Consider the following 14,388-nt stretch of genomic DNA (forward strand, 5'->3'; position numbering starts at 1 on the left):
CCAAATACATATGAAGGGGACAGTATATTATATGGTTCCTGTGAGCATTACATTGTGGAATGACTTAAAAAAACATGTGTACCTCATATCCAGAAACGCTCGTATAGACACGGTCACATTTCAATGATACGAACTATTGACAATAGTACATATGTTTATTCTGTGTGCACTTGGGGTTGCTTGATAATCAGTATAAATACAGGTAGGTACGGGGTTCTCGTCGTATGCAATATTACAGCCTGTTCGACCATGTGAAGTGAATGAAACACTTCAGTAAGGCACAGGATCTGTTCAGGTACTGAAAAATAGGCTCCATAGAGGAGCCACAGATTTGGCAAAAGTCCACTTTACATTCTGATAAGTAGTAGACAGATAAGAACTGTGTTATGATCGTCCTCCGGTGTCCTATAGAACAAATGACTGCCAACCCAGGAAAGCATCCTTAGACCCTTTCATCATGTCCTATACTTAGTATTATAGACTGTCATGCTTTCCTGTGTCCAGGCCAATGAGTCTCAATTTGTACCATAGCAGTGCTCCAGGAGAGAAGGCCCATGATCACTGAGTCTGTCCCCCAGTGTGGAGCAACACGACCTGGCCTGCCAGCCCAACTTCCACCCCTCCCTTGGGTACCACGTACTGGGTACTGTCCCCAGCCCTCTGGGGATCTATCTCCCTGAGCTGGGCATTGCTTTGGGCCACCTTGTCCAGGTTCCACAGCTGGTAGCGCAGGCTCTTGCCCTGCTTGGCCAGGATGTATGCTTCTCTTGCCCCCACAGTGGGACAGGGGAATGGGCATGAGGGGCTGTCCTGGGGCAGGAGTAGCCAGGGCAGGGTGGGGTCAGGTTGGGTGTGCTCTCTGCTCAAGCTGTCCTGGTCCAGACCCAACAAGACACCTGGGAGAGATAGAGAGGTTATAGGAAGGGTCAAATGTCAAGACATGGGAATTGAGTGTGTGTGTGTTGCAGTCAAGGAGCTCCGGTCTAACCTGAGGCCACTGCCCAGTGTGCCCTGTGTCCGGTGCGTTGGCATGGCTCGTGGTTGAAATCCTCGTCATATCTGTGTTTATGCAGTCAAAGACCTCAAAACACATACAGTACAAATCGCTTTACTCATATACTGTATAATAAATATTCCAGATAACAGTTAGCTATTAACGTTGTATTTACTTCAAAATGTTATTGTAAAAGTGTCAAATACATGATAACAACCTAATAACTGCCACTAGGTTACCTTAAGAACAACATCTATCAGTAGCTAACGACACTACCCGAGACAGACTGACGGGAGCAGATGGGTCCTTCCGAACAGCCTGAATGTGAGAGAGTGTAAAGGATCCGGGATGAGGACGGCTTGTCCGTCAGCCAGGTGTTTCAGGACGGCTGTTGAGTTGTCTCCACTCATCCCTCCTGACAGAAGCTCAGCCCTGCACCCACACACCTCCTCTGCAAGCATGGCCATGTCACTAGCTGAATCAGATACACACACACACACACACACACACACACACACACACATTAGTCTCACTAATAAAGTATAGCTCTGCTGGTGTCGTTGAGAGTATGCAGCATAGAAGACTAAAGCATTACCGGAGAACATCTCCCCCTGTGCTGTGTAGCCCCTGTCCATCGCTGTCTGGACTACGGTCTCCATGGAAACACACAAAGGGGGCTGTAGCAGGTGACCAGCCATCCATAGAGCCACCAGACCACATCTACAGGTAAAAACACACACCTCAGGCAGGGGTATGTACCTTAGGAAGTATAACGTCACCTTTAACGACAAAACTACAAACAAGATACATCAGCTTAGGGAAGAATGATGAATGCACATGTATTAGATCAGTGATTACTTCAATGGAGGACGGCTCCATTTTGAAAAGCCTAAATAAAGCTTTACGTGACTTACTGTGGGCCGTCTTGGATGAGGGAAGGCACATACTTGTTAAACAGCATCCACTGCAGGTCCTTCCTGAAACTACGTCAACCAGTAAACAGTCAACCACACCACAAAACAGACGTTCCTACTGCCACCTGGTAACAAATTAGTTATTGAATAATGCATATAATCACAGTAGTATGTACAGTAGCTTGGTCTTGGTGGGATAGCTCAGAGCGTCATCTATTTTCTTGCATTTGTGTTCTGTTTGTAGTTGCAACTCCCACAGGATCACTACAGTGCTGCTTTCATGGACAGAAACTGTTCTAAACTGAATGCCCAGGTGCAGAACACCCCCACCCCAGTGCACTGATTATAAAGGTGGAGAGTGTTACCCAATGTGTGACTGATGACCCCATTCCATAACCTGTAGGCCCTATGAAAAAAAATTACTGCGTAGACATTTTCCATTTTAGTCATTTAGCAGATGCTCTTATCCAGAGTGACTTACAGGGGCAATTACAGGTTAAGTGCCTTGCTCAGATTTTTCACTTAGTCAGCTTTGGAATTAGAACCAGCAACTCTTTCGGTTACGGGCCCAACGCTCTTAACTGCTACACTACCTGCAGAGTTCTTTCAGTGATTTTCCAACCACCACGTTGGAGATCCTGAATAGGCTTTAGCTTCTACGCTTGTCTGATAACTTCTGTTTTTCTGTAGGCAGTTCGCCTCACCTGCTCTCCCTCTGACTGAGCAGCAACCGGGCCTCTGCATGATCCCCCTCGACAGGGGTCTTTCCTGCCGCTATGGCCTGGTACAGCTTCTTCTTGCTTGGGCCCGAGGCAGCTGTTGGTGGGGGTGGTCCTGGTGGTGGTGGAGGAGGTGGACGCTCCATTGAAATACCCTCTGTCACTGCTGTGCAATTCTGTGTGATAAGAGACTGAGAGAAGGGAATGATAAGGGCTCCACTACCTTATATATATATATATATATTACCTTTATTTAACTACATGACAGGAAGCTATTGAAATGACACATATGACCCAGAGATGGAATAAAGTTGCATTAATGATTTAGTGATACATAAAACATTTACATAAACATTACTAGACCTATTAATTTATCTTCTTATTGCTTAACTTACTGCCAGAACTTCTCCATCTGATGCCATGTCTAGCTAGATATGTTACACCATGACTAAAGTTGCGAAATATGTTTCTGAAATATGTTCGTATGACATGCAGTTTGATTAACACTCACTTTATTGCATGGCTGTTTTAGCTGTAATGAGACGACTTCAAGCGCAGACCTGGGAGCTATTTTGACGTTTTTACACGTTAGCACTAGTAGCTAGCTGAATAAAGCCATATTTGGTAACAAGCACGGCGATCGTTTAAAGTGGTAGCTGCGGCTACAATGTGGCATGTTCTACAGTAATGTTACAGAACAGAAGACCTACTTCGCTAGCTATCTATCAATAACAAAATCATTGAAAAGTAGTTCATCTTTTGAACCAAATAATAGCTGTTTGAAACAATGATGGGTTCTCAAACTCAATAGATTGCACGATGATAATATCATAAGGATATGTTAAAGCCTATCTCTTTAGATGAGTGGAAGTAAATCAATTTGACCATCTGCGCAGCATCTTGCTCAGGCTGACTCTCGTGAATGAGCGGTAATGTGAAAAGGGGCGGGTGCGTCTGAGATGTAGCACTACATATCCAATGATATTAAGGGAGTGGCTAAAACAATCCAATGAAAAGCTGTTCTTGACAGGATCCGGAAGTTACACCAGCCAATCAAAAATAGTTGGCTTTGTTAGCTATCAAGGGTTTCTATGTCGTCTACGTTAGCTAGCAGCTCCAGCACAAAAAATAAAGTGTTTCTGGCTCCAGTGGTAGAGGGTTGGCTACGCGTGTAGCTAGTTTCATTCATTTCTTTTTGAGGCCGGTTACATTGTGCATCCCAGTACTGGAAGGTAAATACAACTTCTTAATTGTTATGTTTTTGTCTATTTCACATATTTTATAATTTGCAAGTTAGCTACCAACTTATTCTACAGCTAGCTACTTGCAGACTGGAGGCAATAGGGCGCTAACACTGGCCTGTTTTATTTCACAGAAGATGGCTGCTCCGGATATGCGCCTCAACCACACCATATACATCAACAACCTGAACGAGAAGATTAAAAAAGATGGTTAGAGCTTAAAGCTGGCTACCCCTTTCGATTTTGCTCTCATGTTTGTGTTTACTCATCAACCATGCCAATGGCTCCTTGCCTAAACATGTATTGTTTGTACCCTTTGTCACCCAGAACTGAAGAAGTCGTTGTACGCGATCTTCTCTCAGTTTGGTCAAATCCTGGACATTTTGGTTGCCCGCTCCCTGAAGATGAGGGGTCAGGCCTTTGTCATCTTCAAGGAGGTCAACAGCGCCTCCAATGCCCTGCGTTCCATGCAGGGGTTCCCATTCTATGACAAACCTATGGTGAGCTACTGCCAATAACACCTTGGTACACATCAGCCAGCTTTTGCCGGACACATGTTTAGCTAGATAATGATATTTCTCTAATATGCATTCCTGTAAATAGTCCCGTCGTCATCAACTGTACCTCTTTCTCATGGCAGCGTATTGGGTACGCCAAGGGGGACTCTGACATCATCGCTAAAATGAAGGGCACCTACGTGGAGCGTGACCGTAAGAAGGAGAAGAGGGCCAAGGTCAAGGGCCCAGAGGCTGCAGGGGCCAAAAAAGGTGTGCCAGGGACCCCTGTAGTACCCATGGGCCCTGGAGTTCCAACACCCATGCCCGTAAGTGTTGTACTGTGAGCCTGAAGACACAAAACCACGTTTGTATCCACAATGCCACTGTTAGTCATTGCGCTTAACATGTTTCCTTTAAGACATGTCTATCTAAAATGGCGGATTGTGTGTTATTCCACGTGTATCGCTAAATGTTAGTGCGGCTGATTTTCATTGTAAATTCTTGGTCTTCTGAAGGGAATGCCACCCATGAGCGGAGCTCCTCGTATGATGCCAATGCCAGGGCAGCCCCCCTACATGCCCCCGCCAGGCATGATGCCTCCTCCGGGGATGGGCCCTGGGGGGATGCTCCCTGGTGCCATGCCTCCTGGTGCGATGATGCCCGGGCAAATGCCCCACGCCCAGGTATGGATCACAATTTGTTTATCAGTGTTCGTTTATATCTTGTGAATTTTTTTTATTTAACCTTTTATTTAACTAGGCAAGTCAGTTAAGAACAAATTCTTATTTACAATGACGGCCAAACCCTAACCCAGACGACGCTGAGCCAATAACTACGCAGCAGGTCTGTTAGGTGGAACATTGTAATTTTGAGTTTGCTTGTCATTCATCTGACTGTATAATCTCACTCTAACTTATATTTTTTTATATTGATAAATGTAATCGTCCTTACCTCCAGGTTGCAGAAAACCCTCCCAACCACATCCTTTTCCTCACCAACCTCCCAGAGGAGACCAACGAGCTCATGCTGTCTATGCTCTTCAACCAGTTAGTACCTCTACATTTTATTCTCCCCTTCTCCTATACTCCTTGGTGCAGTGTGAAAAATGTAATGTTTATTCCTCCATGTTCTGTAGTATTGGAACATATCTGTTCAGTTTCCAATATAGTGGTTATCTTAACTAGCGTTTGTGTATGGTGAGATTGAACATGTCGTCAAGTATAGACCCTTGATGTCTTTAACAAGTCTGCCCCGAAGCTCTGTCCCGATGTTGACTGTTTTCCCACTTCAGGTTCCCTGGGTTCAAAGAGGTGCGTCTGGTGCCTGGTCGCCACGACATTGCCTTTGTGGAGTTTGATAATGACGTGCAGGCTGGAGCGGCCAGGGAGGCACTACAGGGCTTCAAGATCACCCAGACCAACGCCATGAAGATCTCTTTCGCCAAGAAATAACACACCAGAGAGCTCTTGGGTGGTTTACACTCTCTCACACACACACACTCGCGCGCACGCGCAACCACACACACAGAGAGACACCTCTTCCGCCATAAACTTTACTAGCACAGAGCCGACTACTAACCTGTCCTTCGCTAAGTCCCCCCATCCCCCCCTCCCCCCAAAGTTCCCCTCCCAAGACACATCTATCATCTATAGGCTCCCTTAAACATTTGTGTGCTGCTCCCTGCTCTGCTTACAGATTATGACATAAGAATTCTTTCAGCCTCCACCAGAAGGTAAGGAGTGGTGATTGGACGATCCCCTTCATCAACGACGCCTATAGGAGAGCAAGTTTTTTTACCCTCTTAGTTTTGAACTTCAGCATAGATTTTTTTTCTTCTTGTAATTGTCTTGTTACTGCCCTTCCTGTGATCCCACACTAATTTAGAATAACTGGAGATGACTTTCTTTGTATCTGATGGTAGGTTACCAGCGGTTTAGAGAAGATATAAGGGCAGGATTGTGATGATAGGAATGCAGACACCAGGCTTGAAAACGCTAACGTGTAAGGACTATTGGTTTAGTGATTTGGTGCCAACATAGAGGATAGTCAGCTGACGTTTGCATATCCATAGCCAGGTTAAGAAACATTTTAAAGTATGTCAGTTTCTGCACCCATTCCTTGAGGATAAAGTCGGGTGTTTATATGTAAGTATATTACATTTTTTTATTGTTTGTCTGTTAATAAGCATTGCACCCAGGGTCTGTTTCACCCAGACATTGTACCTGGAGCTTTATTGTTTGATTAAAATGTGTGCTTTTTATAATGACTAATGCTGTGTGTACGTTTCTGCTTTTATGTCCGGGGAGACACCGGGGGCTGTATAGACGGGCTGGTTGTTTAGCAACAAAACCGACACATGTGTGACTCTGGGGCAAAACGGGCTAGGTTGGCTTCGATTTTTGACAACAATCTATATTTTGGCTCAATGTTTATTGGAAACATAAATACATTTGCATAATGAGCACTTGTCTCTCGAATACATTGTTACAGTTGTGGGTTACCTAGCAACATTTTCCCTGATTAGCATTGGCATGAAATCAGTCTCAACACCTCCAAATAAGACAAGATAAAACAAGCCGCCTACGATTTCCCACATGGCAGCGTCGCATCATTGTTGCAAGCTGAACGTTCAAAATCAGAACAAAGCATGTCTTCCGGCCCCATCGACGAGCGCATTTTTTTGTGACGTCAGCCAACCCGTCTACTGATTTCTCTTTCCTTCTAGAGCACAATTAATATTACATGGAGAAGTGGGACCTGGGCCCCTATCCACAACTTTTAGATCATGATGACTGATTATATGGACAGATCCTATATCAGCACTCCTACTCTATGCTTTGTGGATACAGCACCTGATCCTAGTTCAGCACTCCTATTCCGAGACGTTTGTTACATATGGCCCCAGATATGGGTTTTTGCACATCTAGTATCTCCAGACCAGAGATATCATTATGTCTATAGGGATGGGCTCCAGCGTGGCGACGGGGTCTAAGGCACTGCATCTCAGTGCTAGAGGCGTCACTACAGACCCTGGTTCAATTCCAGGCTGTATCACAACCGGGCGGGATTTGGAAGTCCAATATGGCGGGGCACAATTGGCCCAGCGTTGTTAGGGTTTAGCCGGGGTAGGCCGTCATTGTAAATAAGAATTTGTTCTTAGCTGACTTGCCTAGTTAAAATGTTTTATCAAACAGCCTACTGTAACTTCATGTACATCTTATACTGAACCAGTGTTTCAGTACCAAAACCACAACGATGGTTTTGATTAACACCCCGATGAAGGCAGTGTTTTCCATGGCGTGTCAGGAGACTAGTGTCTAACCACATTGAATGATAGAGGACTCTAGTGCCCAAAAGCCAGTTTCAGCATGGGCAGTGCCATTGAGGAATTTCACCATTTTGAAGTAGTCAACTGGGTGGGACTTCCTATGGGTTAAGGAAGGATCACATAATTCCATCCAGGTCATCAGGAGGGATCAGCCCATAGAGAATGATCAAGGCCTCTTGTGGCCAAAAGGCTGTATTAACATGGGCAGCGCCATTGAGAGCTTCCTTTTTTTATGTAGTCAACTGGATGAGACTTCAAACTTCATTGGCTGATCCCTCCTGGTGACATGTCCAACTGGGTCATCAGGAAGGATCAGTCAATCGTGAAGAAGAAAATGGACTACTTCAAAATGGAGATAGCATGGGCAGCACCATTGAGGCTGTCACAGACGCCAGCCATACTGGCACAGACATAATGAGGCCTTTTTCCATCTATGGATCAGCCAATGAATTATACTCATGAGCAAACCTTCCATAACTGCAGGTGGTAAATCGTCAACCTTGGCTTTATACCTGTTCAAACACACACTCCAGGTGGCAGTGTTCACCCTTTCAGTTTGTTTACCAACTCATACAAATAGAAGAAATTTGACTACATCAAAATGGCAGTGGTGGAAAAAATACCCAATTTTCATACTTGAGTAAAAGTAAAGATACCTTAAAAGAAAATTACTTAAGTAAAAGTCACCCAGTAAAATACTACTTGAGTAAAAGTCTAAAAGTAATTGGTTTTAAATGTACTTAAGTATAAAAAGTTAAAGCAAAAATAATGTCACATTCCTTATATTAAGCAAACCAGATGACACAATTTTCTTGTTTTAAAAAATAATTATTTGCGGATAACGAGGGGCACAGTTAACAACGCTCAGACATAATTTACAAACGAAGTGAGGCTGTCAGATCAGAAGCAGTAGGGATGACCAGGGATGTTCTCTTGATAAGCATGAATTAGACAATTTTCCTGTCCTGCTGAGCATTCAAAATGTAATGAGTACTTTTGGGTGTCAGGGAAAATGTAAGGAGTTAAAAGTACATTATTTTCTTTAGGAATGAAGTGAAGTAAAAGTTGTAAAAAATATGAATAGTAAAGTACAGACACCCCCAAAAAATGACTTAAGTAGTACTTTAAAGTATTTTTACTTAAGTACTTTACACCACTGCAAAATGGAGATGCCCATGTTCTTACAGACACTATAATGGGACAGATACAATGTTGCATCCTCTATGTGTCTAACTCATGCAGTGAGAAATATGATGCTTTTCCCAGCATGTTGCAGTAAGCGGACTGGTGGGACTGTAGTCTAAACTTTGATCTGGCCTCTTGTCTGCACTTTTGATAGAACTTGAGTTTGTGCCCTCCACTTGATAATTCTACAATCAATGAAAACATTTTGGGATAACGTTTCCATTTGATTATTATATAAAGTAATGAGATTTCTTTCTTGCTGGAGCATTGTGTCATAATCAAATGGCTCTGTGCTACCACGTAAATCATCATTACAGACTCACTTCCTGCCCTGTCTGGCCTCAGCCACTGTAGTTTCATCTAATTTCTACCATGAATCAGACAACAATGTCTGGATGGCCCATTTCATCAATGCTATTTAACCTTTGTGCTCAATTCGTTTAAAGATGTTTTGGAGATTTAATTTAAAACATTTCCTCTTTGAATGTCTTTAGCATTGATTGTGCCTGTGAGTTCAGGTGGGCCTTGAACCTATAAATCAGCACAATCTACTTTTTTGTATTTTTTTCAAATTGCACAGTCTTTATGTGCCTTCGCCATTAAGCCCTTTTTTTTACGTACACAGAGTCAGATGAACTCACTGACAGTGGCGATCCTTCATTCAGGGCAGGGCAACACCTGTTTTGAGCCCCACACTTTTAGGTAAAAAATTTATTTAAAATGTATATATATACTTTGGCAAACTCCAAGCGGGCTGTCATGTGCCTTTTACTGAGGAGTGTCTTCCATCTGGCCACTCTACCATAAAGGCCTGATCACTGGAGTGCTGAAGAGATGGGAGAACCTTCCAGAAGGACAACCATCTCTTCTGTGCAGATCCTTTCAAGCTCTGGCAGGTTGGATGGGGAGTGTCGCTGCACAGCTATTTTCAGGTCTCTCCAGAGATGTTAGATCGGGTTCAAGTCCGGGCTCTGGCTGGGCCACTCAAGGACATTCAGAGACTTGTCCGGAAGCCACTCCTGCTTTGTCTTGGCTGTGTGATTAGGTTCGTTGTCCTGTTGGAAGGTGAACCTTCACCCCAGTCTGAGGTCCTGAGCGCTTTCATCAAGGATCTCTCTGTACTTTGCTCCGTTCATCTTTCCCTTGATTCTGAATAGTCTCCCAGTCCCTGCTGCTGAAAAACATCCCCACAGCATGATGCTGCCACCACCATGCTTCACCATAGGGTTGGAGCCAGGTTTCCTCAAGACATGACACTTGGCATTCAGGTCAAAGAGTTCAATCTTGGTTTCATCAGACCAGAGAATCTTAATTCTCATGGTCTGAGAGTCTTTAGGTGCCATTTGGCAAACTCCAAGCAGGCTGTCATGTGCCTTTTACTGAGAAGTGCCTTCCGTCTGGCCACTCTACCATAAAGGCCTGATTGGTGGAGTGCTGCAGAGATGGTTGTCCTTCTAGAAGGTTCTCCCATCTCCACAGAGGAACTCTAGAGCTCTGTCAGAGTGACCATCGGGTTCTTGGTCACCTCCCTGACCAAGGCCCTTCTCTCCCGATTGCCCAGTTTGGCCAGGCGGCACCCCGTTTTGGTGGTTCCAAACTTCTTCCATTTAAGAATGATGCAGGCCACTGTGTTCTTGGGGACCTGCAATGCTGCAGAAATGCTTTGGTACCCTTCCCCAGATATATGCCTCAAAACAATCCTGTCTCTGAGCTCTATGGACAATTCCTTCAACCTCATAGCTTGTTTTTTTCTCTAACATGCACTGTCAACTGTGGGACCTTATATATACAGGTGTGCCTTCCCAAATCATGTCCAATCAATTGAATTTACCACAGGTGGACTCCAATCAAGTTGTAGAAACATCTCAAGGATGATCAACGGAAACGGGATGCACCCGAGCTCAATTTCGAGTCTCAAAGCCAAGGGTCTGACTACTTTTAGAAATACAAATTCTGTAACTGTCACGTCCTGACCAATATTTAGGTATTATTTCTATTATATTTGGTCAGGACGTGGCAGAGGTATATTTGTTTTGTATTATGGGGTTTTGTGTGTGGTGTAGTGGGGTGTATTAGTTTGGTGTAGGTTCTAGGTTTGTTTTTCTATGTGTAGTTTTGGGTGCTGGACTCTCAATTGGAGGCAGGTGTTTCTAGTTGCCTCTGATTGGGAGTCCCATAAGTAGGTGTGTGTTTGTTTGGTTTTCGTGGGTAGTTGTTTTTGCACTGCGTGTTGTGTGCCTGCAAAACTGTTCCTGTCGTATATATTGTTTGAATTGTTAAGTGGATGCTCTACTCCTTTATTTTAATTAAAGATGAGTATTCACATACCTGCTGCGCCTTGGTCCATTTCTACAGAAGACAGCCGTTACAGAACTACCCACCACCAAAGGACCAAGCAGCAGAAGAGGAGGAAGCCACAGGAGAGAAAAAGGGAACAATGGACATGGGAGGACGTCCTGGACGGCAAGGGAGCCTACACCTGGGAAGAGATCCTGGCCGGAAGGGATCGCCTCCCATGGGAACAGGTGGAGGCACTCAGGAGAGTGGAGGCAGCTGGACAGAGGAACCATCGGGAACGTTACGCTGGAACACGGTTGGCTAGGAAACCCGAGAGGCAGCCCCAAGATTTTTTTTGGGGGGGCACACGGGTAGTTTGGCCAGGCCAGGGAAGAGCCGTAAGCCAGCTACCCGTGACTACAGGGAGGTGCGTACGAGGTGGAGGGCGTCATGTTACGCTGAGGTGCGCACCATCTCGCCTATACGGACGCACAGCCCAGTTCGCCCAGTACCAGCGCCCCGCAGGTGCCAGGGCAAGGGGAGCATCGAGCCGGAAGGGGTGATGCCAACCCTGCACTCAAGACCGCCAGTGCGCCCTTTCGGTCCGGTGTTTCCCGCCAGACGCACTAGCATGGAGGTGCGTGTCTCCAGGCTGGCACGTCCTATACCAGCCCCACGCATCAGGAGTCTAGTGTGTCAACCCAGCCTCGCCAGTCAACAGTCACCAGAGCTGCCCGCCAGTCAACCATCACCAGAGCTGCCCGCCAGTCAACAGTCGTCAGAGCTGCCCGCCAGTCAACAGTCGTCAGAGCTGCCCGCCAGTCAACAGTCGTCAGAGCTGCCCGCCAGTCAACAGTCGTCAGAGCTGCCCGCCAGTCAACAGTCGTCAGAGCTGCCCGCCAGTCAACAGTCGTCAGAGCTGCCCGCCAGTCAACAGTCGTCAGAGCTGCCCGCCAGTCAACAGTCGTCAGAGCTGCCCGCCAGTCAACAGTCGTCAGAGCTGCCCGCCAGTCAACAGTCGCCAGAGAGGCCAGACTGCCCTGAACTGCCGGAGTGGCCGGACTGCCCTGAACTGCCGGAGTGGCCGGACTGCCCTGAACTGCCGGAGTGGCCGGACTGCCCTGAACTGCCGGAGTGGCCGGACTGCCCTGAACTGCCGGAGTGGCCGGACTGCCCTGAACTGCCGGAGTGGCCGGACTGCCCTGTTCTGCCGGAGTGGCCGGACTGCCCTGTTCTGCCGGAGTGGCCGGACTGCCCTGTTCTGCCGGAGTGGCCGGACTGCCCTGTTCTGCCGGAGTGGCCGGACTGCCCTGTTCTGCCGGAGTGGCCGGACTGCCCTGTTCTGCCGGAGTGGCCGGACTGCCCTGTTCTGCCGGAGTGGCCGGACTGCCCTGTTCTGCCGGAGTGGCCGGACTGCCCTGTTCTGCCGGAGTGGCCGGACTGCCCTGTTCTGCCGGAGTGGCCGGACTGCCCTGTTCTGCCGGAGTGGCCGGACTGCCCTGTTCTGCCAGAGTGGCCGGACTGCCCTGTTCTGCCAGAGTGGCCGGACTGCCCTGTTCTGCCAGAGTGGCCGGACTGCCCTGTTCTGCCAGAGTGGCCGGACTGCCCTGTTCTGCCAGAGTGGCCGGACTGCCCTGTTCTGCCAGAGTGGCCGGACTGCCCGGTTCTGCCAGAGGTGCCCGCCTGCCCTGATCTGCCAGGGTGCCCGGCCTGTCAGGATCAGCCCGAGTGGTCCTCCTGCCCTCCGGTCCAGCCCGAGTGGTCCTCCTGCCCTCCGGTCCAGCCCGAGTGGTCCTCCTGCCCTCCGGTCCAGCCCGAGTGGTCCTCCTGCCCTCCGGTCCAGCCCGAGTGGTCCTCCTGCCCTCCGGTCCAGCCCGAGTGGCCCGCATGCCTTCCGGCCCAGCCCGAGTGGCCCGCATGCCTTCCGGCCCAGCCCGAGTGGCCCGCATGCCTTCCGGCCCAGCCCGAGTGGCCCGCATGCCTTCCGGCCCAGCCCGAGTGGCCCGCATGCCTTCCGGCCCAGCCCGAGTGGCCCGCATGCCTTCCGGCCCAGCCCGAGTGGCCCGCATGCCTTCCGGCCCAGCCCGAGTGGCCCGCATGCCTTCCGGCCCAGCCCGAGTGGCCCGCATGCCTTCCGGCCCAGCCCGAGTGGCCCGCATGCCTTCCGGCCCAGCCCGAGTGGCCCGCATGCCTTCCGGCCCAGCCCGAGTGGCCCGCATGCCTTCCGGCCCAGCCCGAGTGGCCCTCCTGCTCTCCGGCCCAGCCCGAGGGGCCCTCCTGCTCTCCGGCCCAGCCCGAGGGGCCCTCCTGCTCTCCGGCCCAGCCCGAGGGGCCCTCCTGCTCTCCGGCCCAGCCCGAGGGGCCCTCCTGCTCTCCGGCCCAGCCCGAGGGGTCCTCCTGTCCCCCGGCCCAGCCCGAGGGGCCCTCCAGTCCCCCGGCCCGGCCCGAGGGGCCCTCCTGTCCTCCGGCCCGGCTCGAGGGGTCCGTCTGCCTGGCGCAGCTATCGGCTCCACCGAAGTGGGCGACGCCGAGGGTGGAGCAGGGTCCACGTCCTGCACCGGAGCCACCTCCAGGATAGGTGGGTTGGGGAGGAAGGGTGTAGCACAGTGCCGTCGTTGACGGCAGCCACCCTCCCTTCCCTCCCTTATTGTTTAGGGGGTATTGCTTTTTGGTTTTGTTGGGGTAATGGGGATTTTTTGTGTTTTCTTTTAAGGTGCATTCCGGGGTCTGCACCTTTAGGGGGGGGTAATGTCACGTCCTGACCAATATTTAGGTATTATTTCTATTATATTTGGTCAGGACGTGGCAGAGGTATATTTGTTTTGTATTATGGGGTTTTGTGTGTGGTGTAGTGGGGTGTATTAGTTTGGTGTAGGTTCTAGGTTTGTTTTTCTATGTGTAGTTTTGGGTGCTGGACTCTCAATTGGAGGCAGGTGTTTCTAGTTGCCTCTGATTGGGAGTCCCATAAGTAGGTGTGTGTTTGTTTGGTTTTCGTGGGTAGTTGTTTTTGCACTGCGTGTTGTGTGCCTGCAAAACTGTTCCTGTCGTATATATTGTTTGAATTGTTAAGTGGATGCTCTACTCCTTTATTTTAATTAAAGATGAGTATTCACATACCTGCTGCGCCTTGGTCCATTTCTACAGAAGACAGCCGTTACAGTAACAGAGTTCATCCATGCAATTTATCGGACTTGTTAAGCACAAGTACAAATTCCGCTTGGACATTATGTGCT

At 48.4% G+C, this 14,388-nt stretch overlaps 2 protein-coding genes across 3 annotated transcripts; one reads left to right on the top strand and one right to left on the bottom strand.

Moving 5' to 3' along the window:
- Nucleotides 1-136: 136 nt before the first annotated feature.
- actmap (actin maturation protease) lies at nucleotides 137-3,556 on the bottom strand. 2 transcript variants are annotated; one of them, XM_045703502.1, is made up of 7 exons: nucleotides 3,139-3,556; nucleotides 2,613-2,818; nucleotides 1,909-1,977; nucleotides 1,590-1,714; nucleotides 1,340-1,469; nucleotides 989-1,059; nucleotides 137-896 (listed from the first exon to the last, which is right to left on the bottom strand). In XM_045703502.1, exons 2-7 carry the CDS (start codon nucleotides 2,771-2,773, stop codon nucleotides 559-561), a joined length of 894 nt encoding a protein of 297 aa, XP_045559458.1. In that variant the 5' UTR covers nucleotides 2,774-2,818; nucleotides 3,139-3,556; the 3' UTR covers nucleotides 137-558. The 2 variants fall into 2 exon arrangements, with proteins under 2 accessions (XP_045559458.1, XP_045559457.1); XM_045703501.1 differs by having other exon boundaries at nucleotides 3,023-3,556.
- A 130-nt stretch (nucleotides 3,557-3,686) lies between these two features.
- On the top strand, nucleotides 3,687-6,635 carry LOC123729225 (U1 small nuclear ribonucleoprotein A). The gene is made up of 7 exons (XM_045703503.1): nucleotides 3,687-3,859; nucleotides 4,003-4,078; nucleotides 4,196-4,368; nucleotides 4,509-4,691; nucleotides 4,881-5,048; nucleotides 5,323-5,411; nucleotides 5,657-6,635. The coding sequence occupies exons 2-7, from the start codon at nucleotides 4,006-4,008 to the stop codon at nucleotides 5,814-5,816; spliced, it is 846 nt and encodes a 281-aa protein (XP_045559459.1). The 5' UTR covers nucleotides 3,687-3,859; nucleotides 4,003-4,005; the 3' UTR covers nucleotides 5,817-6,635.
- Nucleotides 6,636-14,388: the final 7,753 nt, after the last annotated feature.

This window comes from Salmo salar, chromosome ssa20, assembly GCF_905237065.1.
Source record: "Salmo salar chromosome ssa20, Ssal_v3.1, whole genome shotgun sequence".
NCBI lineage: Eukaryota > Metazoa > Chordata > Actinopteri > Salmoniformes > Salmonidae > Salmo > Salmo salar.